This window comes from Neltuma alba, unplaced genomic scaffold (genome assembly GCF_004799145.2).
Source record: "Neltuma alba isolate B1F8T4 unplaced genomic scaffold, ASM479914v2 tig00004249_pilon, whole genome shotgun sequence".
Lineage (NCBI taxonomy): Eukaryota > Viridiplantae > Streptophyta > Magnoliopsida > Fabales > Fabaceae > Neltuma > Neltuma alba.
Genome location: NW_021633619.1, coordinates 10,407 through 28,456, shown reverse-complemented (window position 1 = coordinate 28,456; position 18,050 = coordinate 10,407). Strand labels below are relative to the sequence as shown.

The following is an 18,050-nucleotide window of genomic DNA, read 5'->3' as shown; positions in this document are numbered from 1 at the left end:
AGTTAGATCAGTATTTTGGAGTTAAGAGCGACGCAAGCTCAGTGAACCAGTAATGCTGCTACATTTAGCTTCAATATGATATTAACAAATTCCAGGAACTCAATGAAGTTAGAATTGATTTAGCTTCAATATAGTATCCCCTGCTTATATGTGATTCGTTGCTAAAGTTTCTTGTATCTGTGTTACATGTTACATACTTTGAGCTTTGTTTGGCCATGAGTGTGATCAAACTGCGAAAGAAGGCCTTTGGTTGATTTGTTTGGAATTCTAAGTATCTTTCTTCACGCCTTTGGGCGGTTAACTTTGGAATGATAATACGAGAACAACAAGGCATAGAAACTTCCTTGTGAGATGATTTTTGGCGACTTGCTGATGAGCAAACCAGGCAAGACACTAGCTCAAATTAAAGTGACACATATTCAAGATGGACACTAGCTCAAATTAAAGTGACACATATTCAAGATGGACACTAGCTCAAATTAAAGTGACACATATTCAAGATGAAGTATGTTGAGTAAGAACAACAAAATATGGGATGTGTTTGATGATAACCTGGGTGATTGGATTACATGAGGGAAAATTACACTCTTGGATGAAAGTGAAAGAGGAAAATCAATATATAACAGTAACCCTCTCCTCTTACGGCTGGTGGCCAACACAAATAACAGTTGCCTCTTTTTAGGGACTCTTCAAGGATAGACCTGGCCTTCTTCACTTTTGGGTCCATCGATGTTTTTAGAAGAATGTTTATTGTAAGCTGCCTAACACGAAAATGAAAATGTATAGGTACTTTTGTAAGTGTTTTATAGTCTGAAAGCATGTTCTGATGAGTTCTCAAAATTTAACACATTTAGACTTTAAAATGTAACCCCAAAAAAATAAAACACTTCTATATTCTCATCATCTCATCCTAAACGTAAACGTAATATAAGTGGGCTTTCCCAGTTCAGATCATATTTATAACGGAGCTTCATAAATTAAACACGAACCCCATAACATCATTTACAGGATAACTCTCCCCATTCAGACGGAATCTACAGGCAGAATGATAAGAAGTAACAACGTCTGATTTAATATTTCAGGGCCGAAATTCCTGCTGATACAGTGAGTGCTGCTGGTGGCATCATCAAAGTCAAAGACAAAGGTGGGAGGTGAAGGGCTTTTAATGGTAACGACATCGCACGCAAGTCAATGGACGACGATCTTCATATTCTAGCGGGGAATTTGGGAAGATCGTCCCTGCATGCTTAAAACTTCTGATTATTTTGGTCGCTGCTTTGAATGTAACCATTTATATTTGATAAATATGGTATCCTATCACAACAATAGTTTCTTGTTAGTTTGTTAGTCAATCCGTGTTTTTGTTGCTTGTTATGCATTTGAGCTCTTGCTCTCTCAGTCACTACGCTGAATTTTTTTCCCCAAAAGGTAACTTGAAAAAGAATAAACAAGCAAACAAGTTCATGATTTTCAGGAGTTAGGTCTGACTCACAATGAGACAAGTCAAGGTTCAAATCCCCATTAAAAAAAAATCCACGTTTAATACCTGATAATTTCTCGACTAGAATTGCCTATAATAAAAATAGACCTACGCATAGGAAGAAGGGGGAGAAAAAAAGTTTATGACTTGTTCAATTTGGATCTAGTTTATCCAATTTTACGTTCCCAAAAAGCAAGATATGGATGGGGCTGCCCAGATTCGGCATTGGGCTATCTATCTCGGCCTATTTTGCTTAGCCCTACCAGCCCAATAAAATAAATACTGCAAATAACAGACTTAGAAGGGAGGGGGGAGGGAATGATGTGATTTTTACTCATCCGGCACAATACATAGTATAATTTATTATAAATTTCGTATTACAAATAAAATATAAGTGATGCTAATGCTCTTTAGATCGTCATATCCGTCTCGCTCTGTATGGACCGAACTAGTGATTAGCATCTCCTACAGCATTTGGAGCTAACCGACTTCCTGCAGCAATTTCATCTTTCTATTAAGCTTTTTGACAATTCAATTAATTATTCCCCTTAGAACACACGTGAAAAAGAAAAGTACAAATGGAAATGCGAGTTTGACCTCCTCAAACTTGTTCCACATTTATTTGATCAGAATGCATCGTATTGGTGATCCTTCAGCACCAACCAACCTAAGAGGTAAGCAATGGATTGAATATACTCCTGCTGGCACATCATCAAGCTTCAGGGCTTCCACCAGAATGATTTCCTGACGCATTCATACTTCTTAGTGCATGGCTTAAATAAATTCTTATTCTCTTCCAATGAACATACTGTAAGAAAATTGAATGCTAGCAATCTCATCTCAAACTTCCATACAGCTATCCAGTAATATATATTGAGCCAGAAGACGTGACACATAGCAAAGGTAAAAACAATCTACGAGTTATGATGTATGCATTCTCAAATCTTAGCCGTAATGTTCACTCACCCTGCCTTCAAGAAAAGCTAGATGAGATGGAATCAAGTCATCGTAAGCAGCAACAGATAAATAATCAACACCTGCATTCCATTGCAGAAAGTGGAAGTGTAAAGCACAAGAAACGTAAGCAGAAGAAAACGACCCAATACACAATTGTGCAACGAGACACACAACAGAGATGATCATGCTCCATAAAACCAAGGAAAACGCAGATATGACATTTTAAATGGAAAGGAAGGTCACAGATTCAGAGCAATCTTCTGAAAGGCTAATTTATTTGCCATCTCCGAATCCTACTGAGACCTGAAAGTTTTTGTATTCATCATAAAGATATGGCTACTTTAAGCCATAGAGCTGCTTGATCACACAACTATTCAACATTATGACTGGTGTTTATCTAAACTGGCATGACATCCATAAAACACCGGTATTGTCACAGTGGAAAAAAGAATGTCGAGATGTCCCTCTGTGACAAGGACAAAAGGGCAGAGGAGATGCCCTCAGGAAGTAGAATCTAAAAGAAATATTCATATCTTGCCTATGAGTTTGATGTCAGTGTTCTCTGTTAGCCATTTTGCTCCATCCACCATGAATCCCACGTAGCTTGTGTCGAATTCCTTTTGAAACATAAGCCGCCTACAAATATAGTATGTTTAGTTCACATATGGCTTCTAATGGACTAGAAATGATCGAATATTGTCGTCACGAGATTTTAGTTTGGATCATCAAGGTAAAAATAGCAATATCTGATCATGCATACATGTACAATGTACAATATTACTGTAGCTATCAAAACCTCGAGTGAAAACTATATATAAAGTCTGCCACACATTCACACCTTTTCAACAGCCTATTTATCACAGAGACACAGATGGATATAACCGTTAAGTGATTGCGAGAAATAGATAACAAGTGGTTCAGCCTCAGTGATAGAAAATAAAATAAAATAGTTAGCGGACTGAATTAAAAAAATTCAATCTGTTCCTCTCAACGATATTTAACGCTACTTATCCAAAATATATTCGCGACATGCACTGGGTATTCTCTGAATGCTTCAATTCCTTTAAAAATGACTTCTGTCTTCCTCACTTCTCTACTCCTCAACTTCTCGGTATGTAAATTGTACAAAACAAATTTAAACAGTCACAGTTCATAAGTATTTATTTATTTTGTTAAGACTTGACAGCTTGTTCATACCCCTTTTAAAAATTTTAAATCTGAACTGTCTATATTTGATTTTGACCCCACTCAAAGGGATAAGGCTTTGGTTGTTGTTGTGCCTATATGTCATTTGAACAGCTTAGAATTTAAGAACCAGAGAAATGAGGAGGAGAGAAAGCATGTTACAATTCCTCTTCAAACTTGTCTCTTCAAATTTATGGCCTTCTGAGTATTAGAGGCAATAAGCAGGAGAGAAGCATATTACGGTTCCTCTTTTAGTATTAGAGGCAATGTCTGAACTTGTAGAAGTAGATGAAAAATTATCAAAGACGGACGTAACAATCACACCCAAAAAAATCACGGTAGTTATTCTGTTAGTGCTAGGGAACTATAGCAAAGAAACACTTTTAAATATACCAGAGAGGAATTGACTGAATCTTCATTTTATGCCAGACTGGTAAAAGAACATACTCTTTACATCAGCACCAATACGCACAATGTGAAGAAGTTACCTGTCAGTATTCAATGTTCTGAAGAGAACACGACGTACACCCCTTGGAATATGTAGTGACTTCATAACCTCGGCTGAAAAAAAGTTCAAACTCAAATTCAATTACTACTTTTGAGATTGATCACTGGAAAACTTCCACCCCACTCCGTAGTTGAGAGGGCCATTAGATTACACAATTTTTTAACAGAAAAGCTATATTTACCAAAAAAAATTATAGGCATATAGGGAAAAACATTGAACTCCATGAATGCCATAGATGCGATAGTTTCCATCTAGCCCAAAATTGGCAAAGTCCTCCTAAGTTGCCACACTATTTGACCCCTTTGTGCCACAGGTAACTAAAAACGACAAAAATAAAATGTCTTGAATAAGTTAAATCATTAGTTGTACCTACCACTTATGTTTGCGTCTCTTGGAACGTCGACCAAAAGTGCAGGACCTACATACAGAAAGTCGGAAACAAGCTTATTAAATACCATTACCATTTTACTGATTTAAGACGGAAGATCATGCCACTCAACATTCTTATACACAGAGTAAGACAGTGGAAAGAGTACCTGGCCTTCACAAAGCCAAAATGGAATTTGATGTGAAGAAGTAATAATTATACGAATAGAAAACAACCAAAAAAAAAAGAGTGGAAATACAACCACTTTATTTATACATTTAGGTAATTGAGAGTGCGGTGAAAAATACACCACTTTCTCAGTTAACTTACAGCTTATACGCCCATCACTTAGTAGACTTCAAGTTCTTAAAACAAGTACCAGAGCTTTCCAACATGGAAGTGAAAGAAAGTTAGGATTTCAAGTTTGACGAAAGGTTGAGTTTCATTTTTTTATTTCATAATCTTTATACCAAAGAGAATGTATTTTCAGAACAAAAACAATATCGATAAGGTACTTGCCACAAAAACATCCAGTGGTAAACGTACAATAGAACCGCAGGCTTGGCGTACACGCCAGCTAAAATATTATACCGCAATTTGCCTCACAAATTTGAAGCAAATTATAAAACTTCAGACAAACTTAACCAGCAAAAGTTAAAAGCTCAAAAAAATAAAAATAAAACGCGTAATATGAACATGACCAGCATATATCAGAGTAAAAACTGAAAAGAAGTTCAATTGAGGAAGACAAGGGGATCAAAATCAAATCAACACCATCAAACAATCAAACAGAACATCACGATTATCACTCACCATTGAGGACTTCCAAATCGAGTGTGTCGACGTCAAACCCCGCATCGAAGTAATGGTCGAAGACGTGCCCCGGGGCGTCAACATGGGTGCCTGTGTGAGTGGGGATCTTCATTTCGGAGTTATTAGCTCGAGACCCGTTTTTCATGCTTTTTTGAAGCCAGAGGAAGTGGCCAAGGCCATCCTTAGACTCAAAAACTGGCATGTCGGGGACGTACTTGTGACTGATATCGAAGATTCGGCCACTGCCGTGAACTTCTCGACGAGGAGGGATAAGGACATCGTCGCCGCCGGCTAGTGAGCACTCACCAGAACCAGTACCTGGGGTAGTGGGGTAGGCTTCCGGGGTGGCAACGGCGGGACGGAGTGAGATTGCGAGGCTCAACGCGCTGACGAAGAAGAGGAGAGATGATCGTAGCGAGGAATCCATAGTGAGTGAAGCCGTGAGCAGAGCAAAACAGGAAGGATTGCGAATAAGAAGAGAAACTGGGGTAAAATACTTTAGAATCGATGTTCGGGATTAGAATATTCTGTCGAGCGATAAGTCGATCCTCTGCATCAGAGATTACGATAACGAGCAATCGCAAACGGGACGGAACTCGGAGCTCGATTTGCTCTTGAAATAATCAGCGTATTATTCATAGATCACCAGATTTAGTTATTTATCCTGGATGATTTCTTAAGAATATTTTTATAGTCAGGAAAATTAATTACATGCCAAATTTTGAATAATGATGTAAACATTTATTAATTTCAAAATTATAACTATTTGGACATTTATTATATTTTTATCATTTTTTAAGTTAATTTGTATATTACATTAATTTAAAAATTTACTACATTTTCTTTCATACTTTCTCCCTCTTATTTAATGGTTTTGGAAAAAACTTATTTCTTACATATTTATTATTTTTAATTATGTTTTTGAATTGTATTACTACCTTCAGTCCTTAATATAAGACCCCGTTTGACTTTTTGTTTGGTCCTAATTATAAGACCACAATCCATTTTTTTCTCATATTTATGCATTTTTTTTCAAGATAGTCCTTCTAATAATGATAGTTTTAGCTAATACACTTAATTAGCAAGGATATTTTAGGAACGACAACACTTATTTATTACAAATAACTAACTTAACTTACTTCTTTAATCTCCTCAAATAAATCAACTGGGTCTTATAATTAGGACCGGAGGTAGTATTTAATTATCAGGCTCTTATAAAAAAAAAACACAATTGAGCATATATAAACATGTTAGTTCTTAAAAAAAAAATTATAGAATGTGCTTAAAAACCTTCGTTTTTCACATGCTAGATCAAATATGTGTGCGTATATATTGACATGTGTTTTTTTTTTTTGAAAAGAATGCGTATACTCAAATTAGTTGTCACTTCGTGAAATCTTTCTCTTGGCACAAAAGTTGGTGTGGATATAAGAATGTGCAAGGGGTTGGGCACTGTTTAACCTGTAGCAACCTTTTATTGATGCAATGAGCCGCGAATCGCCGATACAATCAACGGTCTGGGTTGCTTCGACATGGAAAAACAAAAATTCCGCAAGATGCACGGCATTGTTCCCCTTCCCGTTCCCGCTCCCGCGAGAAGCCTGACTGAGCCGCCACTAATAATTCTCATCCACATTATTTGTAGTATTTTTTCACGAAGCCCTTCACTAGCCTTGGTTCCCAATTCAAATAGATGCTTTCACTTGACCCAATAATTTTATATTTGCAAAAATACCCTAAAAAGTTAATTAATACAATTTGCCAAAAAAAAAGGCCTATGTACAAAAATCAAATTAAACATTGTTAAAAAAATCACATTACATATATCTGATTAAGCATTTTAGTATTTTTAAACTCTTTTCAATAATACATTAAATGTTTTATTTTGATAATTTTAATTTTAACATTACTCCTAAAATTATCACATTCTATATATATATATGTTTAAACATAAATCAGATCACACAAATTAAATTTTGTTCAATCCATTTTTTTACCGCTGATTCAAATACAGCCTTTGCTTTTTGATAATTCAATTAGTTATTCCTCTTAGAACACGATAGGAAAAAGGAAAAGTACAGATGGAAATATGGGTTTGACCTCCTCAAACTTGCATGTTCCCCATTCATTTGATGAGAATGCATCGTATTGGTGATCCTTCAGCACCAACCAGCCTAAGAGGTAAGCAGTGGATTGAATATACTCCGGCTGGCACATCATCAAGCTTCAGGGCTTCCACCAGAATGATTTCCTGAAGCGTTCATACTTCTTAGTATATGCCTCAAATAAATTCTCATTCTTTTCCAGTGAACATACTGTAACAAAATTGAACGCTTCCAAATCTCAGCTCACACTTTCATAAAACTATCCAATAATACATATTGAGCCAGAAGACGTGATGTATGATCAGAAAGCTACAAACTAGATTGTATATTTAAATCGGAGGTAGTATTGCCTATTAGTAAACCATGACACATGCATTCTCAAATCTTAACCATAATGTTTACTCACCCTGCCTTCAAGAAAAGCTAGATGAGATGAAATCAAATCATCGTAAGCAGCAGCAGATAAATAATCGACACCTGCATTCCATTACAGAAAATGGAAGTGTAAACACAAGAGATGGTTATGCTCCATAGCTACACAGTGAAAAACACCCCAAGTTTTGCACATAAAAACCCAGATACGGCATTTTAAATGGGAAGATAGGTCACAGATTCAGAATAATCTTCTGAAAGGCTAATTTATTTGCCGCCTCAGATTCCTCCTAAGACCTGAAAAATTTTGTATCCAACATAAAGATAAGGCTACTTTAAGCCCATAGAGCCGCTTGATCATACAACTACTCAAAATTATGCTGGAACATCTCTCAACTAGAAAATAAAAGAAACTAAATGGTGTTCTTCTCATTTATATGCAAAAACATGATTGAATGTTTATCTAAACTGGCATGAGATCCATGAAACACCTGTATTGTCACAGCGGAAAAAGAATGTCGAGATGTCCATCTGTTCAAAGTTATATTGACCTGGTTATTCAATGAGGACAAAACGGCAGAGAAGATGCCCTCGGGAAATACACTGAACCTAAAAGTAAAAATTTATATCTTGCCTGTGAGTTTGATGTCAGTGTTCTCTGCAAGCCATTTTGCTCCGTCCACCATGAATCCCCCATAGCTTGCGTCGAATTCCTTTTGAAACATCAGCCGCCTACAAATATAGTATGTTTAATTCACATATAGCTTTTAGATCATGGTAGTTCTTCTGTTAGTACTATGGAAGTATAGCAAAGAAGCACTTCTAAATAAACCAAAAGGGAATTGACTGAGTCTTCGTTTTATGCCAGACTGATAAAAGAATATACTCCTTACATCAGCACCAATACAGACAATTTGCAGAAGTTTACCTGTCAGTATTCAATGTTCTGAAGAGCACACGACGTACACCCCTTGGAATTTTTAATGACTTCATAACTTCGGCTGAAATAAAGTTCATACTCAAATTCAATTCCATCCACTCCATAGTTGAGAGGGCCATTAAGTTACACACAATTCTTGAACAGAAAAGCTATATTTATCCAAAAAAATTTATAGGCATATAGGGAGAGAGAGTGAACTCCATGAATGCCATAGACACGATAGTTTCCATCTAAGCCCAAAATTGGCAAAGTCCTCCTAAGTGGCCACACTTTTTGACCCCTCTGTACCGCAAGTAACTAGCAACGACAAAAATAATACGTCTTGAATGAGTTAAATCATTAGTTACACATACCAGTTATGTTTGAATCTCTTGGAACATCGACCAAAAGTGCAGGACCTACATACAGAAAGTCAGAGACAAGCTTATTAATTACAATAGCAATTTTACTGATTTAACATGAACGATGATGCCACTAAAGAGAATAATGAAAAGAAAAACATCCCCTGGTAAATGCACAATAGACAGAACCGTAGGCTCGGGATGCCCCAGCAAAAATATTACTCCTCCGGTCCTTAATATAGGACCCAATTCTTGAGTTGGTTTTGGTCCTAAATATAAGAGCCATTTCTCATATTTATCAATTTTCTCTAAATTACCCCTATGAATACTCCCTCAACCATAATCAAATAAAAGAGGGAGAGGGGGTATTAAGAAAGATGATTATGGTGTTTTAGAAAAAATATGTCACTTTTCTTATAATTAACTAACTTACCTAACTTCCTTAATCTAATCAAATTAGTTGAATGGGTCTTATATTAAGGACCGGAGGAGTATTACATAGTAGCACTTAATATATAAATTAGTTTACTAATTTGAGTAGATTGAGAAAATTTGTTGAGTTAGTTCTTCATAATAAATAGGTGGTATCTTTTCTAAAATACCCTTACTAATCATATATATTAGTTAGAACTACTATTTGATAAAATATTTAATAGGTGCAACTATTAGAAGGATTATTTTGAGCAAAATGTATAAGATCTGAGAGAGACAAAATAAATTAAGATGTTATATTTAAAACCACATTGAATATTAAACTAGTTCTTATATTAAGAGTCGGCATAATATACCACAATTTGCCTTACAAATTTCAAGCAGGTTATAAAAGTTCGGACAAACTCAACCAGCGAGAGGCGAAAGCTCAAAATAAAAATAAAATGCATAAGATGAACATGACCAGCACATATATATGAGACTAAAAACTGAAAAGAAGTTCAGTGGAGGAAGACAAGGGGACCAAAATCAAATGAACAGCATCAAACAATCAAACAGAAACATCACGATTATTACTCACCATTGAGGACTTCCAAATCAAGTGTATCGACGTCAAACCCCGCATCGAAGTAGTGGTCGAAGAAGTGACCCGGAGCGTCAACATGGGTTCCTGTGTGAGTGAGGAACTTCATTTCTGAGATATTAGCAAAAGACCCGTTTTTCATGCTCGTTTGAAGCCAGAGGAAGTGGCCAAGGCCATCCTTAGACTCAAAAACGGGCATGTCGGGGACATACTTGTGACTGATATCGAAGATTCGGCCATTGCCGTGAACTTCTCGACGAGGAGGCGTGAGGACATCGTCGCCGCCCCCTAGCAAGCATTCGCCAGAACCAGCAGCGGGAGTGGTTGGGTAGGCTGCGGTGGTGGCAACGGCGGGATGGAGTAGTGAGATTGCGAGGCTCAACAGGCCAATAAAGAAGAGCAGAGATTATCTTAGCAAGAAATCCATAGTGAACGAAGGTGTGAGCAGAGCAAAACAAGAAGGAACATAAACAAAAAGAGATAACAGTGCTAAAACATATGATTTTATGCCTCAGGACATGTTAAGAATTTGAATATACAAGTGGGAATGGTTGGCAATATATATATATATATATATATATATAGGCATGAATGTATACTATAGGTGCGTAATAAAATATCTCTATCCATATGTGCGTGTTAAATGTTGATATATATGTCAGGATACTGATGAAGCTAAATGGATTCTGGGTTTTGATAATTTAAATGCCTCTATTTGTTATACGTAATGGATGACGTTGCCACATTTGCTCGAGCGAGTTGGATTTTGATTCTTTAGAATTGTTTATATGGCTCATAACCAAACACCCAGATCACGTGGCTTATGTATCCTTCCGTTAGCCCCGAATTTAAACACCAAGACCACATTATTTGTATTTATTATGGAACCCATTCATTTTTATTTATCCATATTTTCGAGGGGGATCACAGGTCTTCCGAGTTCCGAAAAGAAAATTCTCTTAAATCGTGGAGACTGGAGAGAGCTTTTAAGGGTCTGTGATGGATTTTGATGAGACATTGGCCCTAAGAATGTGATTCACTTGACCTGCCTTGGTTCCAAATTCCAATAGATGCCAACCACAGCGTCGCGCTGAGGACGATTGTATGTTTGCAAGGTTGGAATCAACTTGGCATCACAGCCACAACATGATTAGGTTTGTATAAATTGACTATGAAGATGACGTGTATACGGCAAGGTAATACTGCCTCTCATCCTAATTATAAGAGCTAATTAACTAATTTGAAGAGATTAAAGAAATAAGTTAAATTAGTTATTTGTAATAACTATATATTATCTTTTTTAAAATATTTTTACTAATCAAGTGTATTGGCTAGAACTACTATTATTAGAAAGACTACTTTGGAAAAAATATATATATAAATATGAAAGATAAAATGAATTGACGTCTTATATTTAAGACCAAAATAAAAATCAAATAAAATCTTATATTAATGACTGAAGATAGTATAACCGGCGAGCGAGTTGATGTGGAATGGGTTATTGGGTTTAGCACGTATATTATTTTGGACTTTTCAGGTCCAAGAACAAAATTAGTTTTTTTGTACCGATAGTTTTGACTTCTTACAACTCCACTCCTTAACTTCAATTTAGTGCAACTCATTTATCCCTTAAACTTTAATTCAGCTAGGAACCATTTAAAATTTTAGTTCACATCCTAAATTTTTCAAAGGTTAGGTTGTATGTAATCAAAGTTCAGTTCAGGGACTCAATTACAAATGAACTTAAATTGAAAGATTAAGTTGTGCTAAATTAAAGTTCAGATGTTAACTTGCAACAAAGTCAAGAGTATAAGAATCAGAAGGTTAATTTTCTCAAAAAGATTCCGGTTCCAAGTGAAACCAACCATTTTAGGGATGAAGCAGAGCAGAAGCATGTGTTTAGGCCTTTCGGAGGCTAAAGGACAATGCATTTCTTGAATTTGATTATGCTCAAACAAAGGCCGGTAACCGGGAACATAATCTCACCACAGAATTATAAATACTTACGCACTATTTGCTAGGAGGGTTTTTGAGGGGAGGAGAAGAGAGGGATGGAGAGATTGTGTTTGGTTCAGAAAAATGAAGAGGGAGAAAAATTTTTGTCTTTTAGTACTTCTCTCCCCTCCTTTTGTTTCCTTCTAAATTTAGAGTTTTTTAGAAAGGAAATACTGACTAAATTATCCATGTTAGTTTTTTAATATTTCAAATTTATCTTTTTTAGTACAATTTTTTTTTACTTTTTGCTTTTTTTTATTTTTTTCTTTTTAGCCCCTACTATTCTTTTACGAATTTTTTTTTACTTCTCAGAGGTTCTTTTTTTTTTTTTGCATATTTTCTTTCTTTGATTTCATCATTTCTCACGCTCTCTGTCATTAATTTTCCACATCTTTTTCTTTTGTCTGATCCTCCGTCTCATTCATCTTATCAGTATTATCAATATTATTTATTTATTATGTATAAATATATTCTTTATTGGTTTATATGAGTTGAAGTCATTGAAATCTTCAGTTTATAGAAGTATCTTTCATGGTTCAAAAAAAAAAAAGTCGTTGAGATCTTCCCATACTCTCTGCCATTAATCTTCCAAATTCATTGATATGCGTGTCCATATATACGTATTTTAATTCAATTTCATTTTTTATGCAAAACTCTGTATTATCTAATTAAGTATGTGAAGTTGCGTACATTATATAATTAAGAATGAAATAGTTCAAAACTTGTATTATAAGTTTATTGTTAATTGATATAATATGCTAAAGATTTTTTTTTATTGACATTCATTTTGATGTATAATCATTTATAATTTATTTGTGATGTCTCAGGGTATCTGGTTTTTTAATATTCACAAATTAAAAAATAATAATTATGATATAAATATCATCATAAAATAATAATAATAATCTAAATAAAGAGGCGAGAATATATTTGTCAATTTATAATTAGTTCCTTTCCCTTCTCTTCCTAAACCAAATAAGAAATATGCCCTCCACTCTCTTTCCCTCCAACCAAACAAAACTCATCCCCTCCCCTCCCCTCCCCTCCCCTCAATTCACCTCCCCTCCCTTCCCCTTCATTCAATCAAACAAAGCCTTAATCATTTAAGTTGCAGTTGTGTCAAATTTAAGGAAAAATCACATATAAATAACACTTGAATTCTAAAATTCCAGATTAGTCATTCTAATTTCACAAAAACAAATAGGTCTATAGGTATTAAGTTGAGATTTACAAATTTTAGCAAATTACTTTAATGCCCTTTCTCTCATCCTTGTTTGTTGTCTCTCTTACTTCATATTCAGAGAGCTCTTCTCTCTCTTCAGGTCCTCTTCTTCTTTGAAGGGCGTCGAACTGAAAGGCTAGGCATGAATTGTCAAAGGATTCGATGAAAAAGAAGAAGATGTGGTCTCTCCTACAGCGTTCTGATATGTTCCTAATGAATATTTTATGATGTTTGGGGTTTGAGACTTGGCACCTCCCGTCTTTCATCTTCCCTTCTCAATCTCATCACCAAACCCATGAGAGAGAGAGAGAGAGAAATCAGTAAAATTTAGAGAATAAGTAGAGAAAAAACAAGGGAGATCGAGAGAGAGAGAGGAAGAAGAAGCACCCATAGAACTAGGGTATTTTTATGCAAGGTTTGAGAGTATATTGATTACCTTTCTACTATCTTCTAATAAAGTTTATTTTTAATATCTGCTAATTTGTTAGAAGGAGAGCCAAGCAAATAAGTGAAGAGTGGATGCATATTGTTTCAAAAAGAATTTCCCGGGGTCAATGAAGAAGTTTAAGAAGAGTGTTGTATACACAAATGTATTATCTAACTATTGTTATAATATTTGACTTGTGATTGTAGATAAAATTTGTTTAAAAAAATATATTTAATCACTATTATTGCACATTTATTGATAACAAGTGCAAATTATGTTTACCTTTAGGTGTCATTATAATAAATGTAGCTTTTAACAACATTTGCGAAGTGATTGATAACTTTCAAAATGAATATATCAATTTCCATAATATGTTTTACAATCTCTTTATTTGTAACCATTTTTAATCTATTTGCACACAATTTTACTAAACATATAATGAGAATAAGAACTTGTGAAATAAAAATGACTATTTGCATAAAGAATTTTACAATTTGTTATAACCTATTTGCAAACAGTTTTACAAAACCAGTAAAATGAATCACAACTTAGATAATGAAAGTTGTTATTTGCATTAGGGGATTTATAACTTGTTTATTTGTGACTATTTTTAATTCTTTTACCCACAATTTTACTAAATATATAACGAGAATAACAACTTATGAAATGAAAGTGATTATTTACGTAATGAGTTTTGCAACTTATTTTAATCAACGTGTTAGTATGTGAAAATATTCAACTGCCTTTTCTTTTTCTTACTCTAGGGGTGTATTAGTCATTCTATCAAAGTCTACGAATCCGAAATTCATATCTCATGCCTATTTGGTCATTTCATTTATTTGGATCACCTTTTTTTGTTCTTTTTCAATTTCAGTGAGGTTTTTTTTGGGTCATTTTCTCAATTTTTAATCCTTAATTCAGACTAAAAAAAATGAGGAGTCTCTATTTTGTAATTTAGATGTATATATACTATTTATGGTCCTTAATGAAAAATCTCATTTGATTTTTGTTTTGTTTTAAATATAAAACCCCAATTCACTTTATCTTTTATATTTATTCATTTTTTTAAGGTAGTCATTCTAATAATGACAATTCTAACCAATAAACTTGATTAGCAAGGATATTTTAGGAAAGACAACACCAACTAATTTAATTTATTTTTTTAATCTATTTAAATTAATTAAATAACTTTTATATTTAGGATTAGAGGTTGTATTTAAAAGATGAAGAACATCAGGTCGTGATGATTAAGAAATAATGACATACAACAGAAAAGGGTAGTTGGGTTGTCCGTTTGCTATTTTGGGCCCGAAGTGGTAATGACGGCAAGTAGGGCCTTGCCGACAAAGGAGCTGCTTTTAATCTATACGGACCTCTAAATTGTGGTTCTCCATGTTTTACCACCCCACCAATCCGTGTCCTTCCCTCCTTCCCGCTTTCTTTACCCTTTACTTGTGATCCTTCTCTATAATCGAAAGCTTTTTTTTAAAAAAAAAAAACACACACACACACACACAAAATCATATTATTGATAATTTGCAAATATTTATTATATTTATGTCATTATCTAATCCCAACACACTATTATTCAATGCACCTTTAAAAATTTTAACCGTGAAAATTATTTTGGATCCAATTTTACCTTTTTCCATTTAGATGCTATAAGAGAAATTGTTGTTACAATCTTCAAAGATTAAATTCTTTCGTAAATTAATTAACTTTTTTCTTCATAAACTTATATGATCATCACAGTTATGATTTCTATAATTAAAACCTCTAGTCCTTTCATATTGGGTTTGTTTTTAAGGGGATTTGGATCCTTTCCATACTCTTTCTCTCCACTTCTAATTCATACTAAATCCTATTCGTTCATTCTGGCGATTCATTTAGTTACTGCTATCATAAGGAAGCATTATAATCTCACTTTCAAAGGCATTTAAGTGATCCTAAAATCCGAATATATATATCTGCCAACAATCCTAATAATAAATATATGATATTTAAATCAAATGAACAGTTAAATAAATGAGTAAGATTAATTAAGTATAAATAAAGAGTATGGATAGATTGTAAATCCCTCGGATGTTGATGGTTTAATTTGTTCTGGTTTTTGTGCTTCCAGTTTCGTTCAAACGTGTTTATCCTTTCGCTAAGGGGGGGAAATCTTTGCATGCTGGAACGGAGCTGGGAGGTCCGGGTCACCTGGTACAGGAGAGAAGCCAACCAAATTGCTGATCGTCTTGCTCGAAAAGCTCTGAATTGTGCTAGCGGAGTTGCTTGTTTTTCTAGTATTCCTCACTTCATTTCGGAACTGGTTGACAGCGATAATTATGCTGCCTGTAAAACTTACCTAATCTTGCGCATGCTTTATATAAAAAAAAAAAAAAGAAAGAAAGAAAGGAAGAAGCAGAAATCTCACATTAATTAATTACTTAAATATTCAATAATTCCAAATCACAAAACTACCCCTTGTCTGTGGGCTCAGGCAAAGGCATCGGACTCTCTCATCAGAAAGAAGGGGTTTGATCTTGAGGAGTGTCACTTTGTTGTGGTTGCAATCACGACGTTAGGAGAGATATCACCAGAGTATAATAAAGCAGGAAAACTCCTACCTATTGGGTCAGGAAAAAAAAGAGCCTTGCTTGTCATGTTCTCATAGAGATAGGTCCTAGTAGGTGAGTCTAATTTTTTTTCTAGAATTTCTCTTACCAAAAAACTGAATATAAAATGCTGTGGGAACACCGGCCGAATCAGCCTGATACCGATGACAAAACTGGAAGCCAAGTCTGAAACACTTGAATATTAATGCAACTGCGTGGGGCTGCCCGAGACACCCATTATCGTGATTTACAAAGGTCTCTTATTAATCACGTCAAACGCCCCTTAATCCTATTAATAATTCAGCAAAGAATACAAAAGTGGTAATCTTTTTATTATTATTTTAAATCAACGCAAGGAGACGCCATGAATCAAGATCATGGTCTTCCTCGGTAAACTTTCTTGCAAACAGAGATCGGTTTCTGGGCAGGCGTGCACAGCTGTGAATTTGCCGGGCAGCTCTGCAGACAATTATCACCCAAGCTGCCGGAAAGCACTGCACCGCCGTTGCCGGTGAAGAACCCAGCCGGCGGCTTCCCGATCAGGAAGTTCCCGTCCAAGAACAACCTCCTCATGGATTTGCTCTGACTGTACTCCAATGGGATCCTGCCACGTAACGAGTTGTACCGGAGTGACAAAAACGACAACACAGGATACGCGGCGAAGTTGGCGGGCGCGTAACCTTGGATCTTGTTAAACCCCAAATTAACCGCCACGAGATCACTGTTACCTCCGACCGGTCTCGAGGTCTCGAGGCCGGTAAAGCTATTGTTCGCCAAATCAACTTGCTGAAGCGAAGGTAATTGAAAGAACCAAGCCTCAATTTTGCCGGCGAGTGCGTTCTCGCTGAGCTCAACCACCTCCAATTGGTTTAGTTTCTCGAACGTAAATTTATTCAGAGAGCCAGATAATGAATTCCCCTTCATCGCGAGTTCGATCAGGTTCGGCGGAAGCAACTTCGGGAGAGGCCCAGTTAGCTTGTTGAAACTCACGTCCATTCTTCTCAAGCCAGCAAGAGAAGCCATTGCACTTGGGAGGGACCCAGAGAAGGAGTTATGAGAGAGGTCGAGACTCTCGAGCGACTTAAGGTTAATTATGGAAGGAGGGATAGAGCCAGAGAAGGAATTGGATCGGAGAGATAAGGATTGGAGGGTGGTCAGGGAGGAGAGAGACGGTGGGATTTGGCCGGAGAAAGAGTTGTCAGAGAGGTCCAAGGTGGTGAGTTGGGTGAGCTGGGAGATAAGAGGGGAGAGTGAACCAGAGTAGCCGGCGGGGTCGAGGGTGATTTGTGTGACGCGGGTGGAGTCGGGAGAGCAAGTGAGGCCGCAGACGAAGGAGGTCCGGCGAGGGAGAGAGCAAGGATCAACAGCGAAGTTCCAGGAAGCTAAGCAAGACGACGGAGGGATAGAAGACGGAATAACGGAGGCTTTGAAGGCTTTGAGAGCTTGAGTGTCTGAGGGTAAAGTGCGTGCTTGAAACAGAGGAAGGCGCAAAAGGAGAATGAGAAAGAGGAAGAGGCGTTCCAGAATTGAAGAACGTGTTCCCATTCTCAGATCTCACAAGGATTTCAGTGAAGCAAAGCAGAACAGAAGCTGATGTGAAAGGAACGAGGAGGAGGACGATAGTGGGAGCCGCAAAGCAGAGATGAACCAGTGTTATGAATGAACGAAAGAAAGAGAGAGACTTTTTGAGACAGTGGGTTGACCAAATGGCCAAAGAAGAGTG

At 36.0% G+C, this 18,050-nt stretch overlaps 3 protein-coding genes across 3 annotated transcripts; all 3 read right to left on the bottom strand.

Moving 5' to 3' along the window:
• Positions 1-1,603: 1,603 nt before the first annotated feature.
• On the bottom strand, positions 1,604-5,843 carry LOC114744041 (cyclase-like protein 2). Its single transcript, XM_028932224.1, has 7 exons — positions 5,311-5,843; positions 4,504-4,548; positions 4,111-4,183; positions 2,976-3,073; positions 2,447-2,517; positions 2,078-2,224; positions 1,604-1,972 (listed from the first exon to the last, which is right to left on the bottom strand). The coding sequence occupies exons 1-6, from the start codon at positions 5,735-5,737 to the stop codon at positions 2,099-2,101; spliced, it is 840 nt and encodes a 279-aa protein (XP_028788057.1). The 5' UTR covers positions 5,738-5,843; the 3' UTR covers positions 1,604-1,972; positions 2,078-2,098.
• A 1,577-nt stretch (positions 5,844-7,420) lies between these two features.
• LOC114744044 (cyclase-like protein 2) lies at positions 7,421-16,091 on the bottom strand. Its single transcript, XM_028932226.1, has 7 exons — positions 16,078-16,091; positions 10,081-10,460; positions 9,081-9,125; positions 8,716-8,788; positions 8,422-8,519; positions 7,822-7,892; positions 7,421-7,561 (listed from the first exon to the last, which is right to left on the bottom strand). Exons 1-7 carry the CDS (start codon positions 16,089-16,091, stop codon positions 7,436-7,438), a joined length of 807 nt encoding a protein of 268 aa, XP_028788059.1. The 3' UTR covers positions 7,421-7,435.
• Positions 16,092-16,570: 479 nt separating this feature from the next.
• On the bottom strand, positions 16,571-18,050 carry LOC114744046 (probable LRR receptor-like serine/threonine-protein kinase At4g36180). The gene has a single exon (XM_028932228.1). The coding sequence runs from the start codon at positions 17,870-17,872 to the stop codon at positions 16,703-16,705; it is 1,170 nt and encodes a 389-aa protein (XP_028788061.1). The 5' UTR covers positions 17,873-18,050; the 3' UTR covers positions 16,571-16,702.